General features: G+C 54.7%; 7 protein-coding genes across 7 annotated transcripts; 2 read left to right on the top strand and 5 right to left on the bottom strand.

Annotated features, from left to right (window-relative positions):
* Positions 1-290: 290 nt before the first annotated feature.
* MONBRDRAFT_35370 (uncharacterized protein) lies at positions 291-2,321 on the bottom strand. Its single transcript, XM_001748597.1, has 7 exons — positions 2,269-2,321; positions 2,111-2,143; positions 1,251-1,476; positions 1,035-1,117; positions 864-937; positions 690-763; positions 291-567 (listed from the first exon to the last, which is right to left on the bottom strand). The coding sequence occupies exons 1-7, from the start codon at positions 2,302-2,304 to the stop codon at positions 431-433; spliced, it is 663 nt and encodes a 220-aa protein (XP_001748649.1). The 5' UTR covers positions 2,305-2,321; the 3' UTR covers positions 291-430.
* A 1,658-nt stretch (positions 2,322-3,979) lies between these two features.
* MONBRDRAFT_10907 (uncharacterized protein) lies at positions 3,980-5,184 on the bottom strand (the record flags this gene model as incomplete). The annotated part of the gene is made up of 7 exons (XM_001748596.1): positions 3,980-4,045; positions 4,310-4,392; positions 4,463-4,530; positions 4,610-4,698; positions 4,784-4,889; positions 4,977-5,061; positions 5,156-5,184. Coding segments are annotated over 7 exons (526 nt in total), but the record flags the coding sequence as incomplete, so codon positions are not given.
* A 1,792-nt stretch (positions 5,185-6,976) lies between these two features.
* Positions 6,977-9,371, bottom strand: MONBRDRAFT_38414 (uncharacterized protein). Its single transcript, XM_001748595.1, has 3 exons — positions 8,398-9,371; positions 7,566-7,921; positions 6,977-7,449 (listed from the first exon to the last, which is right to left on the bottom strand). Exons 1-3 carry the CDS (start codon positions 9,328-9,330, stop codon positions 7,224-7,226), a joined length of 1,515 nt encoding a protein of 504 aa, XP_001748647.1. The 5' UTR covers positions 9,331-9,371; the 3' UTR covers positions 6,977-7,223.
* A 582-nt stretch (positions 9,372-9,953) lies between these two features.
* MONBRDRAFT_38413 (uncharacterized protein) lies at positions 9,954-13,821 on the bottom strand (the record flags this gene model as incomplete). Its single annotated transcript, XM_001748594.1, has 6 exons — positions 9,954-10,385; positions 10,518-12,159; positions 12,285-12,835; positions 13,036-13,410; positions 13,505-13,593; positions 13,734-13,821. 6 exons carry the CDS (start codon positions 13,819-13,821, stop codon positions 10,293-10,295), a joined length of 2,838 nt encoding a protein of 945 aa, XP_001748646.1. The 3' UTR covers positions 9,954-10,292.
* Positions 13,822-15,037: 1,216 nt separating this feature from the next.
* MONBRDRAFT_38412 (uncharacterized protein) lies at positions 15,038-15,687 on the top strand. Its single transcript, XM_001748663.1, has one exon. The coding sequence runs from the start codon at positions 15,100-15,102 to the stop codon at positions 15,631-15,633; it is 534 nt and encodes a 177-aa protein (XP_001748715.1). The 5' UTR covers positions 15,038-15,099; the 3' UTR covers positions 15,634-15,687.
* A 672-nt stretch (positions 15,688-16,359) lies between these two features.
* Positions 16,360-17,450, top strand: MONBRDRAFT_10903 (uncharacterized protein; the record flags this gene model as incomplete). The annotated part of the gene is made up of 2 exons (XM_001748662.1): positions 16,360-16,734; positions 17,244-17,450. The coding sequence occupies 2 exons, from the start codon at positions 16,360-16,362 to the stop codon at positions 17,448-17,450; spliced, it is 582 nt and encodes a 193-aa protein (XP_001748714.1).
* Positions 17,451-17,812: 362 nt separating this feature from the next.
* MONBRDRAFT_10902 (uncharacterized protein) lies at positions 17,813-20,226 on the bottom strand (the record flags this gene model as incomplete). Its single annotated transcript, XM_001748593.1, has 3 exons — positions 17,813-18,968; positions 19,055-19,128; positions 19,306-20,226. 3 exons carry the CDS (start codon positions 20,224-20,226, stop codon positions 17,813-17,815), a joined length of 2,151 nt encoding a protein of 716 aa, XP_001748645.1.
* Between the last annotated feature and the right edge of the window lie 471 nt (positions 20,227-20,697).

Here is a 20,697-nt window from a genome sequence, read left to right as displayed (position 1 = left end):
CTGCTGCATCCAGCCCGCCGCCGTAGAAGCGGAGCGTCGTTCCTCCAAGAGAGACAGAGAGAGAGAGAGAGAGAGACAGAGAGACGCGCAAATGTCATCATTTTGCATTTGGGTGTGAAGGGCTTGCTGTGCTGTTGATCTCTTTCTCTCTTTCTCTCTTTCTCTTGTTGTTTCAGCTGGTGGTGGTTCATTTGATTCATGCTCTTCGTTTTCTTCTGTGTTTTGCGTGAAGTTGTGACATGGGCTGGCTGGATACACACGGCGCCACTGGACCAGACAAGGGAGAGGATGACAAGCACGTGGCAGGAAATGGCTTTGAAAGAGCACATCAGAACATAAGTTGACAATAAAACAAAAACAAGTCACTCAACAAAACGCACGCCGCGCATCAGGGAGACACCACGAGGCCAGTCATAAACGCGCTGGGTCCTCAGCAAGACATGGCCACCTGAATAAAGTCATCGTAGTAGAAAGCAGCATGACCTGTGCCCTGGGTGTCACGTTGGCGGAAACGCTCCGTCAATGCCCGGACGCGCACCGCCAGCGCCACAAAATCATCAAACGTGACTATGCGATGACAAAGACAGATGAGCGCACCCGCATCTCGCCACACCGAGAACCGCATGGCCATACCCGCCGTCCCTGAACCTTTTTCGGGGGGAAGCAATACTGTCAATGCCAGCACGTACTTTGGTGAGCCTGATGCTTGCCGTAGCGACGCATCATAACATCGATCGCCGCATCAGAGAGGTTGTACCCAAACCTGCAGCACCCAGGAAAAAAAAAAATGCAAAGGTGGCCGTCATAGTGAAGGCACTTGGTCAAGGCACATGAACACAAACGAGGTAAAAGCCAGCACGCACTTGGTCATGGCCGACTTGAGTTCACCGCGCTCCACAGCGCCGGAGCGATCGGCATCAATGCCTTGGAACGTGGTCTACCCGAGGTTCACAAGACGCGCATGAGCATGGAGCAGATGCACTAAAAGCAGGCAGCACAGAAACACAATCAATCACATTGCCAATTAACGCTACCTTCCACATTTCCAAGGCCTGGTACAACTGGCGAAACTCCTCAAACCCCATTGTGCCGCTGCGATCCGCATCGAGCATGGAAACTGTTGGTTGAACCAAGGCACCAAGACAAACAAAACAACATTAGATAAAAGCCAAGGCGGGCCAGAGCCGTACAGCACGGATTTGGCCTTGGCCAATCCCAAAAAAAAAAAAAAAAATTCGTGTGTCACATACTCATGAGGCGGCACGTTTCGAGGCTGAACTGGGCCCCTGGGCGCGGGTAGGCTGCCATGCCCGAGTTGGTGAGTGCCGTCTGAAGCTCATCGGCCGTAATTTGACCGTCCTGGCCTGCCACGGACGAAAAGTAGCCCCAAAGAGGATCGCCTGCAGGACCCGGAGGTGGGTGGCCATATCCCGGCTGCGGCGGGTACTGCTGTCCCTGTGGGGGGTATTGTTGTCCCTGTGGGGGGTATTGCTGGCCGTAAGGCTGATAACCCGGTTGACCACCGTAGGGCTGGGGGGCACCATAGCCCTGTAGTGTTTGAAAGTGGTGCACAGAGACACAAGAGCATCGCACGCACGACCAGGAGGCACAGGTAATACCAAAACAAGAGCCCAGAGAAACAAAGAGACAGTGACAGATGAACGACATACAAACCATGCAAGCACGCGGCACCAGAGCGCACAAGCACGCAGAGATACACAAGCGTACAGGCACACGGGCATGCGATCCAAGAAGCGGAAGGGAGACAGAGAGGACAAAGAGAGGGAGAGATCGAAGAAGCGAAACAACAATGAGAGGAGATAAGGAAGCGAGGAGACGAGGCGTGATTCATGAGCCAAGGCGCAGGCGGGCATGGAGCAGATCAGATCCAAAACAAGAGGACAGATTCACAACCAAAGTATTTCAAGCAGGCAGCAACCTCGAGAAGCTGGACACGAGGATGTGTGTGGAACAGACCACCACAATGGACAAAGGACGAGTAGAGAACAGCAGCACTGCAAAGCGGTAGCACACCCACACACCCAAAGACAGGGACTAGGAACAGATCAAAAACAATTGTGCCGACGCAGACGCAACTCGGTCAACTTACGCCGTACGCAGGCTGCTGCGGAGGTCCGCCGCCCTGCACATTAACAAGCCAAACACCGGAGAGAGTTTTCAAGTGAGCAAAGTGGTGAACGACCTGCTGGTCCAACCTGCGCGATAGAAGGACAAGAGGGCGACTACCGATGTGCAATCAAAACGCACATAGGGTCCACCACCGTAAGGAGCGTAGCCAGCCATGATGATGTCTTGCTTCTATGACAGACGAGGAGACACGTCAAGCAGGGGCAAGTCGAATGAATGTGAGAGCTGCCACCAAGCCAACGAGGCGTGACGTGGTACGTGATCACGCCCACCCCTACGACGGCAACCGTCTACCATTCCATCCCGTCTACCCTTTCCAAAGCACACAGAGCACAAACCCATGCCTCTGCAAAAGTCGCGCTGACCACAGCACTTGACCCTCCCCCTATATCTCTTCCCGACTGCCATCGACTCCCGCACCAAAAGCCACTGACCAGGAAAAAAAAATGATTAGTGAGACAGAGACAGAGAGAGAGAGACAGAGAGAGAGAGAGAGAGAGAGACACACACACACACACACGCAGAGAGAGACAGAGAGAGAGAGAGAGAGACAGAGACAGAGAGAGAGAGAGAGAGAGAGAGACAAGAGAGACAGAGACAGAGACAGAGACAGACAGAGAGACAGAGAGAGAGAGACAGAGAGAGAGACAGAGAGAGACAGAGAGACAGGAAACAGAGACAAACAAGCTTGTGGTTGATGCAACACACTGCCAAGTTTTTTTTTTTCCACATGATGCCTTTGTAATTGACCTTATGCACCCATGCCGAGCATGAATTCTGGTCTTTTTGGATTATGCCCGAGTTCCAAGCTCTGTCATACGACCAGCTGCCGCGGTGCTTGGGTCGATCCGACCGTCTTTCCTAAGGACGCCCCTCTTTTGTGTCAAAACCTCAAACCTCTGGCTTCCATTGGATTTCAGCTTTGTGTGGTGAACCTTGACACGGACAAGCCAAAGTCTGGAAAAATTGATGAAAACATGGAAGCCAGGGGCCCACGGCCCAGCTAACGACGAGTAAAGGTCACGTAGATAAAGCCAAGGATGATGAAGATCGAGGTGACCAGCACTGGCACCCAAACCAGGCCCCATTCTTTTTCCCCACTCGCCGTCTCGCCATCAATCGTGAAATTGGAGTACGTCTACAGGCCCGAGCAAACCCACCCAAATCGACATCGAGGACACACATCTCCAATGAGTCTTGATACGAATTGCCACGTTTTGAATCGCTCGACACGTGCCCAGGAAAAAACCCCCCGCGTGCTCACATCTGATATGATTTGCGCCAAGCCGAGGAAACCGAGCACTACGGCGAGGGCATCCAAGCGTTGCTGGCTTGCCTCGCTGGTGAGCTCGCTATAGCGGCCCAGTGTGGAGAGACAGCATGAGCATTAGACCAAAATAATGTCCGAGGCAACTTCAGAAGCAAACCTGTAAAATTCGTGAAGATCCTTCACGTTCTCCGACAGCTTTTCAATCGTGGTCGTCAACTCCATAATGCTATCGAGCGAGCCGCCCAGGAAAAATGAGTGCCTTGCCAGGGCCAATAAACAAATCCATCCATGCTCGTGCTACCCAGTCCCCCTGTGTCTCTTTCACTTGACGCTGTTGCTCATCCAACTCCTCGACGTACCCGCGCCATTGCTTAAACTGATTTTGACAGCCAGATGACGATGAGACAGGCTTGGCCCCAAATTCAGCCTTGAACATGATGAGCCCACGGTGGACTTGCTATCGAGTGCACACCCAGACATACTCAGTGCCCGCCGCCAAAGTTCATAAAAAGAAAAAAAAAAAAAGAGGCAAAGTGCAGTGTGTGGAAACCGAATACGTACCATGAGGATTGGCTTCAGCGCTGTTGAGCGCGTCGTGTTCATGGACATGATTAGCTTGTGCAGGTTCTGCAAGTTTACAAGCCCCGTCACACATGCACAATAAGTTGCCTGCGGTGCTTGCCCGATCCCGCCCCTGTTGCTCATATGTGTGCTCTTTTGGTGCGTTGCTGACCTGATCCAGAGTGCGGACGTAAGTGCGCTGAAAAAGAATCGTTTCAGCCATGGAAAAAGCCCCTTAAGCCCCGCAAGGCCAGGTGAGTGGTCAAATGCTGGCCCTTCGAAAAGGATGTCATGCAACAACAAACACGCGGCCCAAAAAAAAGGCCGTACCAAGTGGTCGCGTCGTGCCGTGGATCATCAACCCAATGCCTTCGCGGCGCTGGTCTCGGAACATGCCCAAGCTAGGGCACTCACTGCACCAGCAACGACAAAGCTTGAGGCGTGTTGCTGGTAGGAGAGAAAGCACACTGGCCGCACACTCACCTCTCCTCGCCCAAATAGACGGTTGCACCACCATCGCGGTGAAAGCACGTGTGAAGTCCAGTTGTGGGCTACAAATACAATCATACATTAGCCTCCCGTGTAGCTGGAACATGCAACCTGCAGAACACGCGCGGGCTTGCTGCGCACCGTAGCATAACGTAGGTAGCACTGCTGCTCCTGGAAATCTTGAATGGACTGCGCTGCCACGGGCTCGGTCACAGACCAATCCATTTGGCCTGTGGTGGACGGGCGATGAGAATGGGGCTCAAACGGGGGCTGGTCGCAGCTAACTGGCTTCTTTCACGCGACAGTGAGACGCACCAATTTTGTAGATCATGGTTGCCACGTCCATGGGATCACGCAGTTCTCCGATGGCCGCCAGTGTGTAGACAAAGAGGCGGTCGGTTTGCTCATCGGCTCGCCAGTTCTAGGCACCATGGGACACATCGAGACCAATGAGAGGGAGGAGTGTTCGTCGTTCATTTGGTCGTTAACTTTCCATCATGTTGCTCACCTCTGCGCCAATGTATCGATTGAGCAGCTCGTACAAAAAGTCTTTGGGCTGAAAGGTTGACTTGTCTTCGGCATATGCTAGACGCCTGAACCAGCGGGAAGCCAAGTTTCGTCAGCCCGTGAGATTTGGTCGGTTGTATGAATATTAGAAAAAAGTATGGGATCGGATCAGCAACGTACCAGATTCGTTTACTGTCTCGTAGGCGCATGATGGCGTTTTGAACATTCAGAACATGCTGCCATGATTAATACCAGAATGTGGATGAAGCAAGGCGAAAAGTCTGGCTTGGCCAGACACGGCAGGACTTGCCTGGACGTTGACAGTGGCGGTTGGGGTCACCACGAAGCGCACAATACCAATGTTGTGGGACATGATGCGGATGTAGACCTGAAAGGACACAACTGGTCAAGCTTGTACCACAACACATGCTCTCGGATTGGGATGAGCGTAGCAGCTGAAGCGGTTTTGGCTCATTTTATCACGCACATCCTTGAGCTCAAAGGCATTGCCTTCCCAGTCAACAAGCGTGTGCACAACGTCCAAGGCAGCTGGTGCAACTGCGGCATGGCGAGAAGATTGTTTATTCAAGCTCTGCGGTTTGCGCACGTACCCAAAGACAATAAGGGCCAAGGTGAAGCAAAGTAAACTCAGATAGGCTTGGGGGGAGGGGGGGACACAGCAGTTGCTCAACAACAACAACAACAACAACAACAACAACAACATGGGTTCATACGCACTTCGGTGATGGGCATTGTGTGTCGGACCTCCCGGAATAATAGATGGCCATCATTGCCAAAGACCGTCTCGGGCACTGCCTTGGCATTTTTGGCCTCTTCGACCTGTGCCAGAGCGGTGCATGAGGAAATTGGGAAATGAGTGTGCGATGCGTGCACGACTCGGGTGGGTCGAGGCGTCCCATGTACCCAGATATGGTGCACATACCAGCTCATCCAGTCGCTCCGTAATCTCAAATGGAAAAAAGTAATGCAGCTCAAGGTGGTAGACCGAGCCGATGGTGGCCTTTGATCGCCGCGGAGCAAAGTCTCGAACTTTGGGTGTGGTCAAGTCCTCAAGGACCACACTCTCGTGGGCCGAGCTCATCTCGTATCTGCGTGCCCAAGCAACCCGAGCCAATATGAGTGCGGCCCATGCCGTGGCGCAGGTGCTACGATCAACCAAAGCCGGCAAGGCAAGACCAAGCACAGAGAGCTGGGGCAATGGAAACGCAAAGCAGTCATGCAGCCAAAACGATGCAGACCAACGATATAGCACAGCCGATCACGACACAAGACGGTGCTGCCAAGACAGTACACACCAGCCAAGACGGCAATCAATACAGCCAATCTGGCGATGGAGCACAAGCTGATCCAGCGAACGGATGCACGCAGAGATGACGCTCTCGTACCTGGCGATACTCAAATAAAGAGGAGGAGAAGGAGCAGGAGCAGGAGGAGGAGGCGGAGGCGGAGGAGGAGGAGAAGGAGAAGGAGGAGGGGGGCGGGGTCGCAGCGATAGGACCTTGATGATCTGAAAAAAATACGCTGACATGACATGGCACACCTCTCTCTCTCTCTCTCTCTCTCTCTTGAACTCTCTTGAACTCTCTCTCTCTCTCTCTCTCTCTCTTGAACTCTCTCTCTTGAACTCTCTCTCTTGAACTCTCTCTTGAACTCTCTCTTGCACTTTCTTGAACTCTCTCTTGAACTCTCTCTCTCTCTGTTTGTCTCTCTCTCTCTCTCACTCTCTCTTGAACTCTCTCTTGAACTCTCTCTTGAACTCTCTCTTGCACTTTCTTGAACTCTCTCTTGAACTCTCTCTCTCTCTGTTTGTCTCTCTCTCTCTCTCACTCTCTCTTTAACTCTCTCTCTCTCTCTCTTTAACTCTCTCTCTCTCTCTCTTGAACTCTCTCTCTCTCTCTTGAACTCACTCTTTAACTCTCTCTTAAACTCTCTCTCTCACTCACTCACGCACACACACACAGAGGACACAGAGCATGGTTTCCTCTACTTCAATTTCGCGACAAGAAAAACGGACGCAGCTACAAAAGTGTTGTGCCTGTACCACTTGCACCTCGGCTACCCGACCAATTTTCAAAAAAAAAAAAATGACACCCTCCTTTTTCCCAAATGCAAACCCTTGCACTTGGCATTTGAAAACAGGCCATGGACCAAAAAAGATGCCAGAATGTCAGGATCTCGGGCACCAGCATCCTCCGAGACAGGGAGTCAGATGAACACTAGGCGCTGCCTAGTTAAACTCGGCATAGCCACTCTTGTACTTGGGGGTACTGAGATAGTTGATCTCGACGCCGGCAACGGCCACGGCAATGACGCAGACGAGGGCAAGACCAAAGATAAACCCAAAGTGCCAGACAGGCGCGTCAACAGTCACCTTGGTATAAGTGCCGTTGCAGCTGGTTGACAAGTTGCATGTCATGCAAGAGCACGTCGGCAGTCCACGCGCCTCAAGATGTCTATGTTGCAAACATATCCCCCACAGCCGGATGAGGACACACACATGCCAAACAACCTTACAAACACACGTGGCCTTTGGCTGTCAGAACCATCAAAGGGGCATAAAAACTCATACGTGGAAAGGCTCGCCAGCAGCGAGTCAATCTCGGCGACAGGAAGGTTGGTGTTGGCATTCCAGAGCATGCCACCAAAGCCGTGGAGGGTTGGGAAGAGGTAGTTGAGCACTGATTGGGTATAGACGTCGTCTTGTTGACGATCGTTGAGCCAAGAGATGGGGTAGGTCGGCAGGGATGAGTTGGAAGCCGAGCTGTCCTTGGGATAGCAGTCAGCCACGTCGCAAAACGCCCGAGCGCTAAAGGTAGCTGCCACGCCAATGGAAAAGTGCTCAAGCTGGGTAAACTGGCCGTAAGGCTGGCCCTTGTGCCTAAGCCGCCGTGGGCACCCGTCTCCATCGTGAGCAAGTCGCGATACCTCCGGGCAAGCGGAAACAGCAAGACGAGAGAGCAGCAGCGGAAAGGCCGGGAAAAAAAAAAAAAAAAAGAAAAAAAAACTTTTGAAAGCGTGCGAAGGGATGCTGACGTACGATTCGGGAATGGTGAGATTGGCGGCGCTCGCCTGATAGGCCAAAACAAGGTTGTTCTGGGTCTCGTTTCCAGAGATGTGACTGACAAAGCGGATGGCGTTGTTGGTATGCACGGACCAGGACACGGATTTACGGTTTTGAGCGTTGACCTTGTCAAGCAAAAAGGTTACAAGCTCAGCGGTCTCGCAAGTCACATTCTAGACATTTCAACATTATGAGGCCAGGGTGAGCTTGAGACGGGCCAAGCAGGGTGAAAGCGGCGGGAAATTCCGATTCAAAAACTTGAAAAGAAAAAACAAAACCTTGAAACCATGGAAACAAGGTGGTGGTGGGGGAAGGAGCGAGAGGGGAAACGGTGACAAACCTCTTGATCATCGGCTCCACGACCCACAATGCTGATCAGACTGGTGTTGAAAGTGGATCCCACATCGGCCACAACCTCAGCCAGCATTTCTAGGGCAGCAGGGCTGGTCGTGTTGCCAATGATGCGGTCCTCGTCGGTGCAAAACGTGACGTCGTCATCGCCCACCAGAGCCGAGGCGTGGAAGGGAAGGTTCATCTCGGGCACCAAGATCACACCAAACTGAGCAGCATAAGCAACGAGACCGGGCATGTCAAAGCCGTCGTAAACACCGTTATTGTTTCCGAAGATATCGCTGCTGGCTGCCAGCTTGAGGCGAACAGCGGCATCATCGAGGAAGCGGAGGTAGAGAAAGTTGATGCGCGCCGAGGGCAAGAGCTCGATGAGTTGGCGGACCATGGACGGGGGCGCGTAGCGCGAGGCGGCATCAAAGACGAGACCACGATGCTCAAAGGAAGCATAGTCCTGAATGTGGATGGTGGTAAAGTTGAGGGTGCCGTTGCCCAAGAGCTGAGACAGGGTCTCGAGGGCATAGACGGCGCCCATGGTGGTGTTGGCCTTGATGTGAATGGTGGTTTCGTCGGCCACCTGCTGCAGCGTGTAGCTGCTATCCAGGTGTGCCATATCCACGGGGGAGTCGGGATCGGTCACAGTCAGGACGGCGTTGGTGACCCGGGCCACCTTGTTGCTGTCATCGGGCGCCGGCAGCTGGTCCTTGAGAATCTGACTGTAGTGCTGCACGGCCTTGGAGAACGCGTTACTCTCGTCCGCAGCACGGTTGGTCAGCGACAAGAAGAACGTGTTGTCAGCCCGCTGGACACCATTTGAAATGTCCATATCCCGAGGCAACGGCCAGAGCGAAACCCGCGCCTGCGCCGTCGCAAACAGCACCTGCAGCGTCACCGCCGCCAGCGCCAAGATCAATGTCCGCGCCATCTCAAAGGGATATGAAAAAGATCTGCGCGGCACGTCCGTTCTACACAATGGATACCAAAGGAGCGCCACCAGCAAGCAAGCAAAAGCGTGAGCCGTCCGCGCGCGCGACATCCATTCATCCATCAGCCAAAAAAAAAAAACCCCCCAGCATGCCGCGCTCTCAACCCTGATCTCCCGATTGCATTCACAATCCATTGCCCATCTGCATCACCTCCACTTGTGCCCAACACCTGCACCCCTACCCCTTCAGCTACCCTCCGCCGCCCTCACACACACACACACACACACACACGAACAGCCATGTGCGCGCTGCCAAATCTCTCTCTCTCTCTCTCTCTCTCTCTCTCTCTCTCTCTCTCTCTCTCTCTCTCCCTCAGTCTCAGTCTCACCCACGATGTGAAAAGTGTAGCTAAAGCACATTATGCACATGCTGGTTATTACACTTTAGCGGGTTACACTTGTTATCTTCGTCAAGCTGCAATTGTCAGATCTTTTTTTTTCTGGAGGAATGAGCAAATCTCTCTCTCTCTCTCTCTCTCTCTCTCTTCTTTTCGTACACACACTCACTTTCTCTTTGATCAACGACTGGATATGGCGGGCAGAGACGCACAAAGACACGAGAAGGAGATCAAATCTGAATTTCCCACGAGATGAACAAGGAGAAAATTTATGTCGGCAGTAAAGATGAGAAAGGAGCTGGTCCGGGTACAGAGCGCGTGCACACACCCTACACATCATACACGCAGGTCTGGCTCCAAGGCCAGCTGTTCAAGACGCAGTCTGTCACGCACACGCACACGCACACACGCACACACGCACACACGCACACATACAACAAAAAAAAGAAGAGGAAATGCGACACATCTGACCGTTGGGACAGAGACCCGAGACCACCTGCCTCAAAGAAAAACAAGTGACAAGTGAGGCAGAGAAAGATGAACTTTGCGTCATTGAAGGATCATTTAGCTCTGCTCCTTCTGGTTGAGCGTGATCTTGTCGCCCAACGAGAGGGCAATGCCTTGGGTCTTGCTGCGAATGCGAATGTGGCCGGTCACCTAAAATAAAAGTAAGCATGTACGTGAGTCGATAAACACTGTCCACTCCAGACAATATTCTCCTTGGCCTGCAGCGCTTACACACACACACACACACACACACACACACACACACACAACTTGGCAACGCACCGTGCCGTCGGGCAACTTCTCTATGCTGAGGTTGGCCAGCGCGTCTTCACCAAAGACGCTGCGGGCGTAGAGGTTCGCCGCAAGAAAGTCGCACTCGCCCGCCAATGCCGATGCCGGTGTGAGGCACCGCATGTTGGTGGTCTTTTGCACATGTTCCAGATAACCTCGGAGCGTGGGGATGGTTGTGCGCACGGCCACCTTGTTCTCCCACTCAAACTCGGCCCACATGTTGCGAAACTCAACGTCTGTGCACTGTGCGGCCTTGATGTAGTCCAAAATGTCAATGTGAATGTCGTTCAGAATGACGCAGTTGCGGTCCGAAGTAGCGCCCGATACATCGTACACAATGTTACCAAAGATGATGCCCGTCTCCGTGGATGACACCTTGACATTGGCACGAATGTTGCAAAAGTCGTAAGCACCCAAAGTGTGCGACTGCGGCTTCTCTGTCAGCTTGAGATCGCCGAGCGTGGCCAGCTCCAAGGACAGGTTTTGAAGTGTGTCCGGTGTCTGGTTCACCACCAGCACATCAAGCAGGATGTCGTACTGGTTCACGTTGACGTAGGCCTCCACATACACGGGGTCGGAGAAGCCCGAGAGCTGGTAGACCTTGTTGAGCTTGGAGCCAGCCTTGGCCTTCTCGCCAGCCCCCGTGGCTTTGGAGATGCTCATCTCGACGTCATCCATCGACGTCTCGTCTTGGTTACCCGTGCGCAGTGCCAAAAAGCTGATGCCCTCATCCACGTGGGACTGAATTTCCCGCTTTTCCTCCTTCTTTGGGCCCGTCGTGGTCGACGTGGCCTCGAGCATTTTGGAAAAGGCGGCGTGGCACTGCTCCAAAAAGGAGGCCTCGAGTGCAGCTGAGGGGCTAGCCAACACGCGCAGGCAAGCCATGATACGATCACGGGCATCTGGGGTCATGTTCTCCGCGGCGAGGCCAGATTTACCAAGGTGCAGCATGCTGGCCATGGCAAACATGGCGCGAGCCTTGACCTGGTGGCGCTCGCTAACGGGGACATTGTCCAGGCGCGAATGGCGCAAAGCCAGCTTGGTCAGAGCAGCCGCAACGGCCGAGGCCACGAAAAAGTCGCCGTCCATCATGGCTTGACGCAGCGCCGGGCGCTCCTCACGCTTCTTGTTGGTGGAGGTGTACACCGACTCGGTGGCGTACGTGCCATCGGCAGTGATGCGAGTGCGTGTGACGACCTTGGGCGCACCTCCGTCGGCCTCCTCCTCAGCCTCAGCCTCAGCGGCGGCCTTGAGCTCCGAGTCGACAATGGGCAGGGTACCAATGGCCGAAAAAATGCAGCGAAAGGCGTCCTCGATCGTCGACTGCTTGGTGGCGTACTCGCCAATGATCCAGAGGATGGAGCGGATGACACGAGGCGACTTGATGTCAGTAAACGTGGAGATGAGCTTGTTCATCATATCGCTGTGCAGACCGGGCAGGCGCTCAAAGGCCTCGCGGACAAACAGGGCCACGTCTTCGGCTGAGGCGGCGCCCTGAGCCGTATCGTCGGTCAGAGCCTCCATGAGCTGGGGCACAATGTCGTGTGCCGCCTCGGGGAAGCGCACGCCCAGCGTGTGCAGCGTGCGGACCAATTGCTGGCGATATTCACCGGCCTTTTCATAATTGTCGTGCCTGTGAGCGCATGGGCGTGCCACAGGACCAAGCATTTGTTTGTGGGTGAGAAAGACCGGTTTGCATGCCCTGACTGTCCGGGTGTGACAATAGATTGCAAGCTCCATGAGCGGTATGAAACGTACGAGGTAGCGCGCGCGAGCTCCTTCTTGATAAAGCCAACGACCTCAGAGACGTTGCGGGAGGCGACGAGGTCAAGGACAAGGGCCAGCGTTTTCTTGCGGACATGAAGATCGGGGGCGGCCAGGACGCGCAGAATGTCCATAATCATGTCCTGTAGCACGCGCTCGTTGGAGGGAGTGGACTTGAGGGCGATGAGTCGGTCAAGAACAATGAGCTTGACGTTATTGTCAGCCTCCTTCACGATGAGCTCAATGTAGGCCTTGGCGGCGGCGGTGACGGCTGTCGGGGCCGAAGACAGGGTCAAGAGGGCACCGGCAGCGTCATAACGGACGGCGGCCGACTCGGAATTGAGCAGGTTGTAGATGCAGCGGATGAAGCGGCTGCGCTGGCGCGGCTCGGTCCGGCACACTTTGTGAACAAGCTCGACAATGACGAGCTGCAAAATCTCATTGAAAGTCTGCACAGAGTCGATGCACGAGCTCAGGTACTCGAGGGCGCGGCTCTGATCAGCCGTGATCAACATCATAAAAGCATTGCGCTTGCACGAGGGGTTCTGTAACGCACGCGGGGGAGGGGGGACCAAGGGACGCCGAGCGTTGGGGTGAGCTCTCGCGTGATGACATCAAAGCGAAACGTCATTGCAACAAAAAGGACGGCGGTGGTGGCGGCCAAGTGAAGAAGCAAGAAACGAAGTATGAAACGTCGAAAAGAAACATGGAAAGAAAGAGACATTGCGGCGGAGGCAAGGCTGACCTCTTCCTGCTCGAGGTAACGGTGGATCAGCTCGGGGGCGTCGGGAATGAGGTGGTCGTAATTTTTGTAAATGGTGTAGATGGCCAGGACGGCGTTGCGGCGAACGTATGCGTGGCGGTTGGTCAGGCACTCTTGGATGGTGGGCATGAGGGGTTCGAGAAGCTCGGGTTCCTTGAGCTTGCAGAGAAAGCGCAGCGTTGAGCCACGCACGTACTCGTTGGGGTGCATGAGGTCCTTGCGATACGCATCGCACACGAGGATCATTTCGTGGAGCAGCTTGCCATCGCTGCCATACTTGGGCACCACTTCCCAAAAGATGAGGAGAAGTTTCTTAACTGTGTGATCATCGCACGGCATGACATAGCGGATAACCGGCTGGAAGGAGTGTGGGTGAGTGATTGTCAGTGAAGCGTTTTGGCGTCGTGGTGGCACGCTGAAGATGATCAGGCCGAGGCAGCGAGTGACGTACGACGAGCAGGGAGGGAAGCTTTTCGCCATTGAGCAAAAGCTGAATGGCAACCTTGAGTGCTTCAACCTTGTCCTCCACGCGGCTCGATTCTGTGAGCACCCGCACACGAAAAGAACGAGCACGGCATCAGCTGGTCAGAATGAATCAAGCGGCCGGCCGGCTAGCTGGCTGGCTGGCTGGCTGGCTGGCTGGCTGGCTGGCTGGCTGGCTGACGCGCGGGCATCCATACCGAGTTGCTTGCGAAGCTCTTGCTCGGAGAAGTTGAGGTCGGCATCATCATCGGTGATGAGGGTGTAGCAACCCTGATCCGCCGGCATGGTGGCGGTCTTGACGCGCACGCGAGAAAGCGGGTCGGGCCAGGTGTCGCGTTGGACACGGCGCTGAGGTCTGTGTCCAGTGGAGAAGGGTGAGTGCTACAACAGCACCACAAAGCTTTTCTCAACCTCGGCGTCCACCCAGTGCCTAGTTCAAGAATCCAGAGAACCATACACCACGCTTGATGAGATCAAGCCGGATCAGCTCGCGTCCTCCCTGTGCCTCACAGGACTGGCGCTGCCGTTTCGCACCGACTGAACAAGGGAAAAAGAAAAAAAAGAAAAAAAACCTGGGTCGAGCGGCTCGTCAAATTCTGTATACCTTTGGCGCACAAAAGTCCGATGAAAACTATACAAAATGGCAGCTTTGGTGGATTGTCACACAAAACGCAAGCTTGCCTTGCAGGGAATGTCAGCATTCTTGTAGCGCCGTACTTTGATCAGCGTAAATTTGACTTTTTGCAGATTTAGTAGGGATTTCAGTGAGAGTTTGTGTTTGAAAAGACGAGACTCTGTGCGTGCTTTTTTTTTTCTTTTTCTTTCACACGACGCGGAGGCGCGGAAAGTCCGGCAGGCAAACCAGTGAACCGGCCCAAGCCATCCTCACAGTGCTCAGTGCGCGCAAATGTGGCAGGGTAGTTGGATGGCAGCAAAGTGACGAAGCGTCGTTCAACGCGGAAGCTTGAGACCAAGCCAGCAGAGCAACATCTAGCGTCGTTCAAGTCGCCAGCCACGATCAGACTGAACAACAACTTTTCCCATAAAACAACGCCCCTTTTCCCTCTCAAGCTCTCTCTCTCTCTCTCTCTCTTTCTCTCTCTCTCTCAAGCTCTCTCTCTCTCTCTCTCTCTCTCTCTCTCTCTCTCTCTCCTCTCTCTCTCTCTCTCTCTCTCTCCTCTCTCTCTCTCTCTCTCTCTCTCTCAAGATCTCTCTCTCTCTCTCTCTCAAGATCTCTCTCTCTCTCAAGCTCTCTCTCTCTCTCTCTCTCTCTCTCTCTCTCTCTCTCTCTCTCTCTCTCTCTCTCTCTCTCTCTCTCTCTCTCTCTCTCTCTCTCTCTCTCTCTCTCTCTCTCTCTCTCTCTCTCTCTCTCTCTCTCTCTCTCTCTCTCTCTCTCTCTCTCTCTCTCTCTCACACACACACACACCCATTTGACCCAGCAGTGATCGTGAACCGGGGGGAAGGGTTGCTTGCTAGAGCAGCCGCAGTTTGTCGTGTGTATCGAGGCAGGTCTTGCCCTGGGGGTTTTCAGGGACGGTTGGTATCTGTACGAACCGGCAAGTCATGGATAGCAACGCGTTGACGGGAGACATTGCGCAGCGCAACCCGTTTGCAGCGGCCGATCGGGCCAACAAGCAGGCCAGCCTGAGTGCCCAGCAGGATGAGGTGGCCCGCCAACAGGCGGCCGAGTCCCGCAAGGCCGAGGAGCTCAAACAGCGACGTCGTGAAGCCGCGCGCCGCGAGAAGGAATCACAGTTACAATCACAGATTGCACGACGTGCCCAACAGCTTGAGCAGCAACAAGAAGAGGTGGAGCGCCTCCGCGCCGCCAAAATTGCCGCCGAGAATCGGGCCCGGGAACTTGAAGAACAACAACAGAAGATGCAGGAACAGGCTGCTGCTCGCGAAGCCGAGCTTCAGCGAGAGCGCCAAGAGGCACAAGAACGCGCCGCCCTAGCCGAGGAAGAGCGCCAGCGCACCAAAGCCAAGGCCGAAGCAGAAGCCCGCCGATTGGGCCGCCATCCGCCAAGCCGAAGAGCAGGCCGAAACCACTGCTCAGATGATTACCGCCAGCCGCGAACTTCAGACTCGGCTTGACCAAGCCTACGAACAACACGTCATTTCCCGTCGTGAGCATGAAGAGTGGCATGCCCAAGTCTGGGCCCTCTCCAAGCCCGAGAAGGATGACCTCCTTGACCTCCTCCAAAGCAAACTTGACAGCGCCAAGGAACAGCAACACGTCGCCACCACCACCACCACCACCGCCTCCTTCTCTTCCGGGGCCCGCCCGAGTCAGACCCAATCCGCACCTTCTGTTTCGTCGGCACCAGCGGTGCAACCAGAGATTGTTCGCTCCAGGCAAACGGACGCCTTTGACGAAGCCGAAATGCAAAAGCGCGTTCAAGAAGAAGTCAAGCGCCAAATGGCCCTGCAAGAAGGTACGCGCCAAGTTACACGCCAAGATACACATTGACACAATCTGACCCCTGAAACAGCATCATTCAACCCGCACCGCCTCTCGAGCTCGGTCATCAGACCCCACCCTAACTCTTTCATTGCCCTCACCTCTTCTCGTGATGGTTTTTTTTGGCTGCCCACCTAGCTCAATACAAATTTCAAGTCATTGCCGCTTCATCCATGACCTGGTCGCAAATCGTTGCCGCCCTCAGCAAGAGCGCGGATGATGATGCAGCCGTTTTCTCCTTGCAAAAGCAACTCACAGACGCCATTGCCGCCCACGGCCTGTCCTATTTGCAAGAGAACCTCGATGACATTAAGATGCTTGGTGTACAACTTCCCAGCGTCATTCGCAACATTGGCAAGATGGCTCTTCAACGCCCTGCCCACATGGCAGCCCACATTTGCTTGGGCCTGCTCGGCTTCTCCGGCCATCCCACCGCCTTTCGCGCCGTCAAAGAAACCAGCGCCATTCCCACGAGCGTTCATCGTCAGTGCCACTCGTTTGCCACGAATGCCCACTTTTTTTCTCCTGTACCCTGTACCGGTGTTCCCGCTTCTGCCCTCGTCCCTCGTTGGTTCTTGACCTACCCTCCTGATCTCGGCTCTATAGAATGGCTGGGCTGCATCATCGGGATTCGCCTTTGGCTCGAGTACTGCAGCTTTAAAACGCGCCAAGCTACGCAGGCCGGTGCTCGTTTTACGGTTTACGCAGACAAGTTTCAAACGCCCTTTTCCAAGGTAAATGCCGCACACGCCAAGCTTGCGCCCTCATACGGCCGACGCACTTCTTGGGCGCCTGGTTGTCAACGCACCCACTGACACGGCACCCTGTTTTGTTTACGCGCTTTTCGCTCTCAAGGGGCAAGCTCTATCCAACAAGCAAGAGCAGCAAAAATTGGCAGCACGCGAAAAGATCAAAGATCTGATTTCCATCTATGGTGGTGCGTCTCTCTGACACTTGCGCCAATACGTTTTGGTTGCTAGCCTCACGCTGCGCGTGTCCAACAGTTAATTTTGGAGAATCAGGAGCCAAGGTTGACGTGGATGAGCACCTGCCCTTTATCATGGACAAGTTTGAAGCCATGGCTGCGTATACATCGACCAACCAGGACAAGCTTAACCAAATTGCCGTAAGTGTGGTTGTGTGCTGTAGAGAGTGTGTGTGTCTGCGCGTCCGTCTGCTTGCCGCCTTTCGTGGTCGCTATGCCGGCTGGGGGTCTGTTTTGATTCACCACATGCCATGATAGATTGACTTTGAAAAGCGCGTTGCCGGCCAGCTCGATGCATCCGACAAGGATAACAGCTTGGCGGCCACGCGTGCACGTTTGGCTGCAGCGCAGGAAGAATCACACAAGCTCAAACAAGACCTCGAGCGCGTCAACAAGGAGGAGGACGAGCTTCAGCTCCAGCTGCGTAAACTGGAGGCTGAGCTGAGTCAGTTGGGTGCCATGTAGCTGCCGTGTGTGCGCACAACGCGCTTTCCACCCAAACCTTCCGGTTGATCTTGCCACACCGTTGCGAGGTTGGAATTATGAGAATCTCTCTCAAGCTTCGATTGGATCTGATACACGACTGGATGACCAATTATAATTTTGTTTTATCTGTTCCGGCGCGGGTCCTATTTGTGTTACACTGCGCCGCGTCGATGTCTGGACGATATGATGTAGCACCCGTGTCTTGAATGACCTCGTACTGCCCAGCCCGTGTTTGACCAGCCCTCACAAACGCCTGCAGATCAAGGGCAATGATGAAGAGCGATGCTTGGTGTGAATTTAATCTTAAATGGATGGTTGGGTTCTCGATATCACCACTGCTTTTATGGCCTTGGTGGGCTTGTAACGGCTGGTGGGACGGTGGAGGGGGCCGTAGGGGCGTCTGCCCGCAAAAGATGTAGCATGCGCTGCAGTATGTGCCGTTGTTGCGTCAAGGGTAGTGACTCTGAGCATCGGTGTGCGCAGAGTTTAAGCATTTGAGGACAAAGCGTGAGAGCACGAAGCCGCACCAGCGCCACAGTCGGCAGGAGCTTTAGCACGTTGAAGAGTGGCTCTGACCAACGGCCACGTGCCACGTTAAATGCCAGCATGCAAAACATGCGAGCCAAAGTGTCAATGTGGTGGGCTGGTTTGGTGGCCCATTCGTAACCGCCAGCGGGGGCCGTGGCGACATGCAGCAGAAAAACCAAGGCATAGCCTTCAGCTTGTCGAGAGGTCCAACTGGTGCGAACCACCACAGGCGGGTGAGCTTGGAGGAGGTTGCTGGCTTGCATCAAGCCGGCTGCTTGCGCCTGTTCCAGCGAGAGTCGATCAAGGTTGAGTGCAACGGGAATGGCGATGGATGGCTGAAACAGAGGGCACCTCGAGCTGAGCTCAAACCACCACTGAGCCGATGGCAGGTCTTGAGTATCTCGAGCGTGCTGAGTGCATTTGGCTTGACCTTGTGCCAAGGCCTCCAGCACAGCGTACTGATCCAGACCCATGCGGGCGATGTATCGAAGGCATCGTGTCTGCGCTTGGTGGACAAGTGAGGTTCCCAACTGAAAGCTCTCCGGGGTTACATCGGGCGGCGGCGGAGGAGAAGCTTCATTCCCCTCGCATTCATCAACACCCGTGCTCGCTTGTGTCGAGCCGGAGTCGGTGGCGACATCACGACTTGCTCCCGTTGAGCGTGCTCGACGAGGGCTGGAGCGGGGGCTTTGGGCCAGCAGGACGGCGGCGGCATCAACCAGTTTGTGACGACGAAGGTGATCCACCAACAGGTTGAGGAGATGACCTTGTTCAGAGCCCGAGGCTGCTTCGCGACGAGCTGAGCGTAGGATCATGGGAAGCAACGTTTGCTTGTAAAGCTGTCGGTTGAAGCGAGCGAGGCTAAACGCAAACTGGGGCAGCACGTCGGGGGCTTCGGCCAGCTCTTGGAGCAGGCGCTGCAGAAAGCCTGCGGCGGTCTCACGCTCCTCCAAGTCACGAAAGCGACTCCTGTGGGACCAGTATCAAAGCAGACAAGGTGAGCAAACAGCGTTGATCACGAAGAGGGAATGCAGGGGAAGGGAAAGATGACGCACACGGCTAGAGCTCGAAAATCCTTGAATTGCAAGTAGACGTGTGTATCAAAATTCTCGAGCGCCTGCCGGCAAATCTGAACGCGGTTTCCCAATTTTTTAACAAAAAAGGGGGGGGGGGGCAGAGAGAAGGTGAGATGGTGCAATCACGAAATTGATTTCAGGAGCAAAGACGAAGCAGAAAAGACGAGGGTGTGCAATGGCGTGGAGTCAGCGGGGCGTAGGCTGACGTGGATATCAGAGAGCCCTCGTACCTTGATATGGGATGAGGCGAGATCGGGGACGGCAAGTTCTAGGGCACGGGCGAGGCGCACAATGGCGCTGCGTGTGGCCACGTGGGTTCGTATCAGGCCCCGAAGCTGCATTTCTGCGAGGGAAGGTTCGAGCGCAAAAAGGAGGAGGGACAGGGCGCGGGAAAGCGCGTTGATTTGATCATTATCCAGGGCCCAGAGGCATTGTTGAACAATCCAGCGGTGACGTGGACTGGAGGCTTGCTCCGGGCTTTCGGGCGGGGCTTGTTTAAGGGCCGGGGCGAGGGCTGGGGCGAGGTGTCTGAGGCGCTGGGCAGTATCGTCGAGGAGAATGGGGCCGAAAAGAGCGGCATGACGGCGCTGCAGGGCCGCCACGTCTCCGCGAATCCATAGCAGGACGAGGTGTTGGAGTTGCTCTGGACTAATGTCATCGAGCCAGTTGCCGGCGGCCAGGGTCAAGGACGTGACCTGATCCTCGGCCAGTTGGGGCAAGGGCTGTGGTGGGCTGAGCAGGGCAAGGGCAAGGTGGGCTTGGTGGGGGGCCTCGTGCTGGGTACGTTGGAGACACCGAAGGGCATACGGTTGGCAATGGAGGAGACGACGATGAAGCTGTGCCACGGTGTCTTGGAGGGCCGGGCGTGCACGAACGGCGCGGTCCAGGTGAGTCAAAACACGCTCGACGTGGGCCATTCTGTGCCCGTGCTCTTCGGGGTTCTGCAGGGCCAGGTGCAGGACGAGCGCAATGGCTTCGGCACATTGTTCAGCCCACGCTTGTCCACCACGCTGCAAGCCCTGCGCTAGGGCTGTTGGCTCACGAAAAGGCCGCTTGGCCAAGGGCGGCGTCGTCCCCAGCTCGACATCTTCTGTGGCTGCCTCAAGCCATGTCCAAGCCAGCTGTGGTGCGGTCGCCGCGCAGTCGGCCATGCTGCCGCCGATCTGAGAAGGCAGGTGAGTCTCGCGATGGGAGCCCCGGCCGCACCCACTGATCAAGACGCTTGGCCGGGGTGCCGGGGTCATTCAGCTGACCAGCAGCATTATTTGCCCCTCATCTCGAGGCGAAGCTGAACCCCGAGCTCGCGATCGTGTGTGTGCGGGCGGGCCGGGGTTGTGTGTGTGTGTGTGTGTGTGTGTGTGTGTGTGTGTGTGTGTGTGTGTGTGTGTGTGTGTGTGTGTGTGTGTGTGTGTGTGTGTGTGTGTGTGTGTGTGTGTGTGTAAGCACAACTTATCTAAAAATTGAAAATGAGTAACTTGATACTGGTCAATAGATCGACGATAAGTGCTTTTTTTGATTTGAGGAGTGCGATCAAATAAGTTAATAAGTTCGAACTTATCCACATTTCTTTAGCTTGGGTTGACCGATATTTACCATCACTTACTACATGTAGTAAGTATCAA

The sequence above is a fragment of the Monosiga brevicollis genome, genomic scaffold (genome assembly GCF_000002865.3).
Source record: "Monosiga brevicollis MX1 MONBRscaffold_24 genomic scaffold, whole genome shotgun sequence".
In the NCBI taxonomy this organism is placed as follows: Eukaryota; class Choanoflagellata; order Craspedida; family Salpingoecidae; genus Monosiga; species Monosiga brevicollis.
Note: the sequence above shows the minus strand (reverse complement) of the source record. Positions and strands in the feature narration are given on the sequence as shown.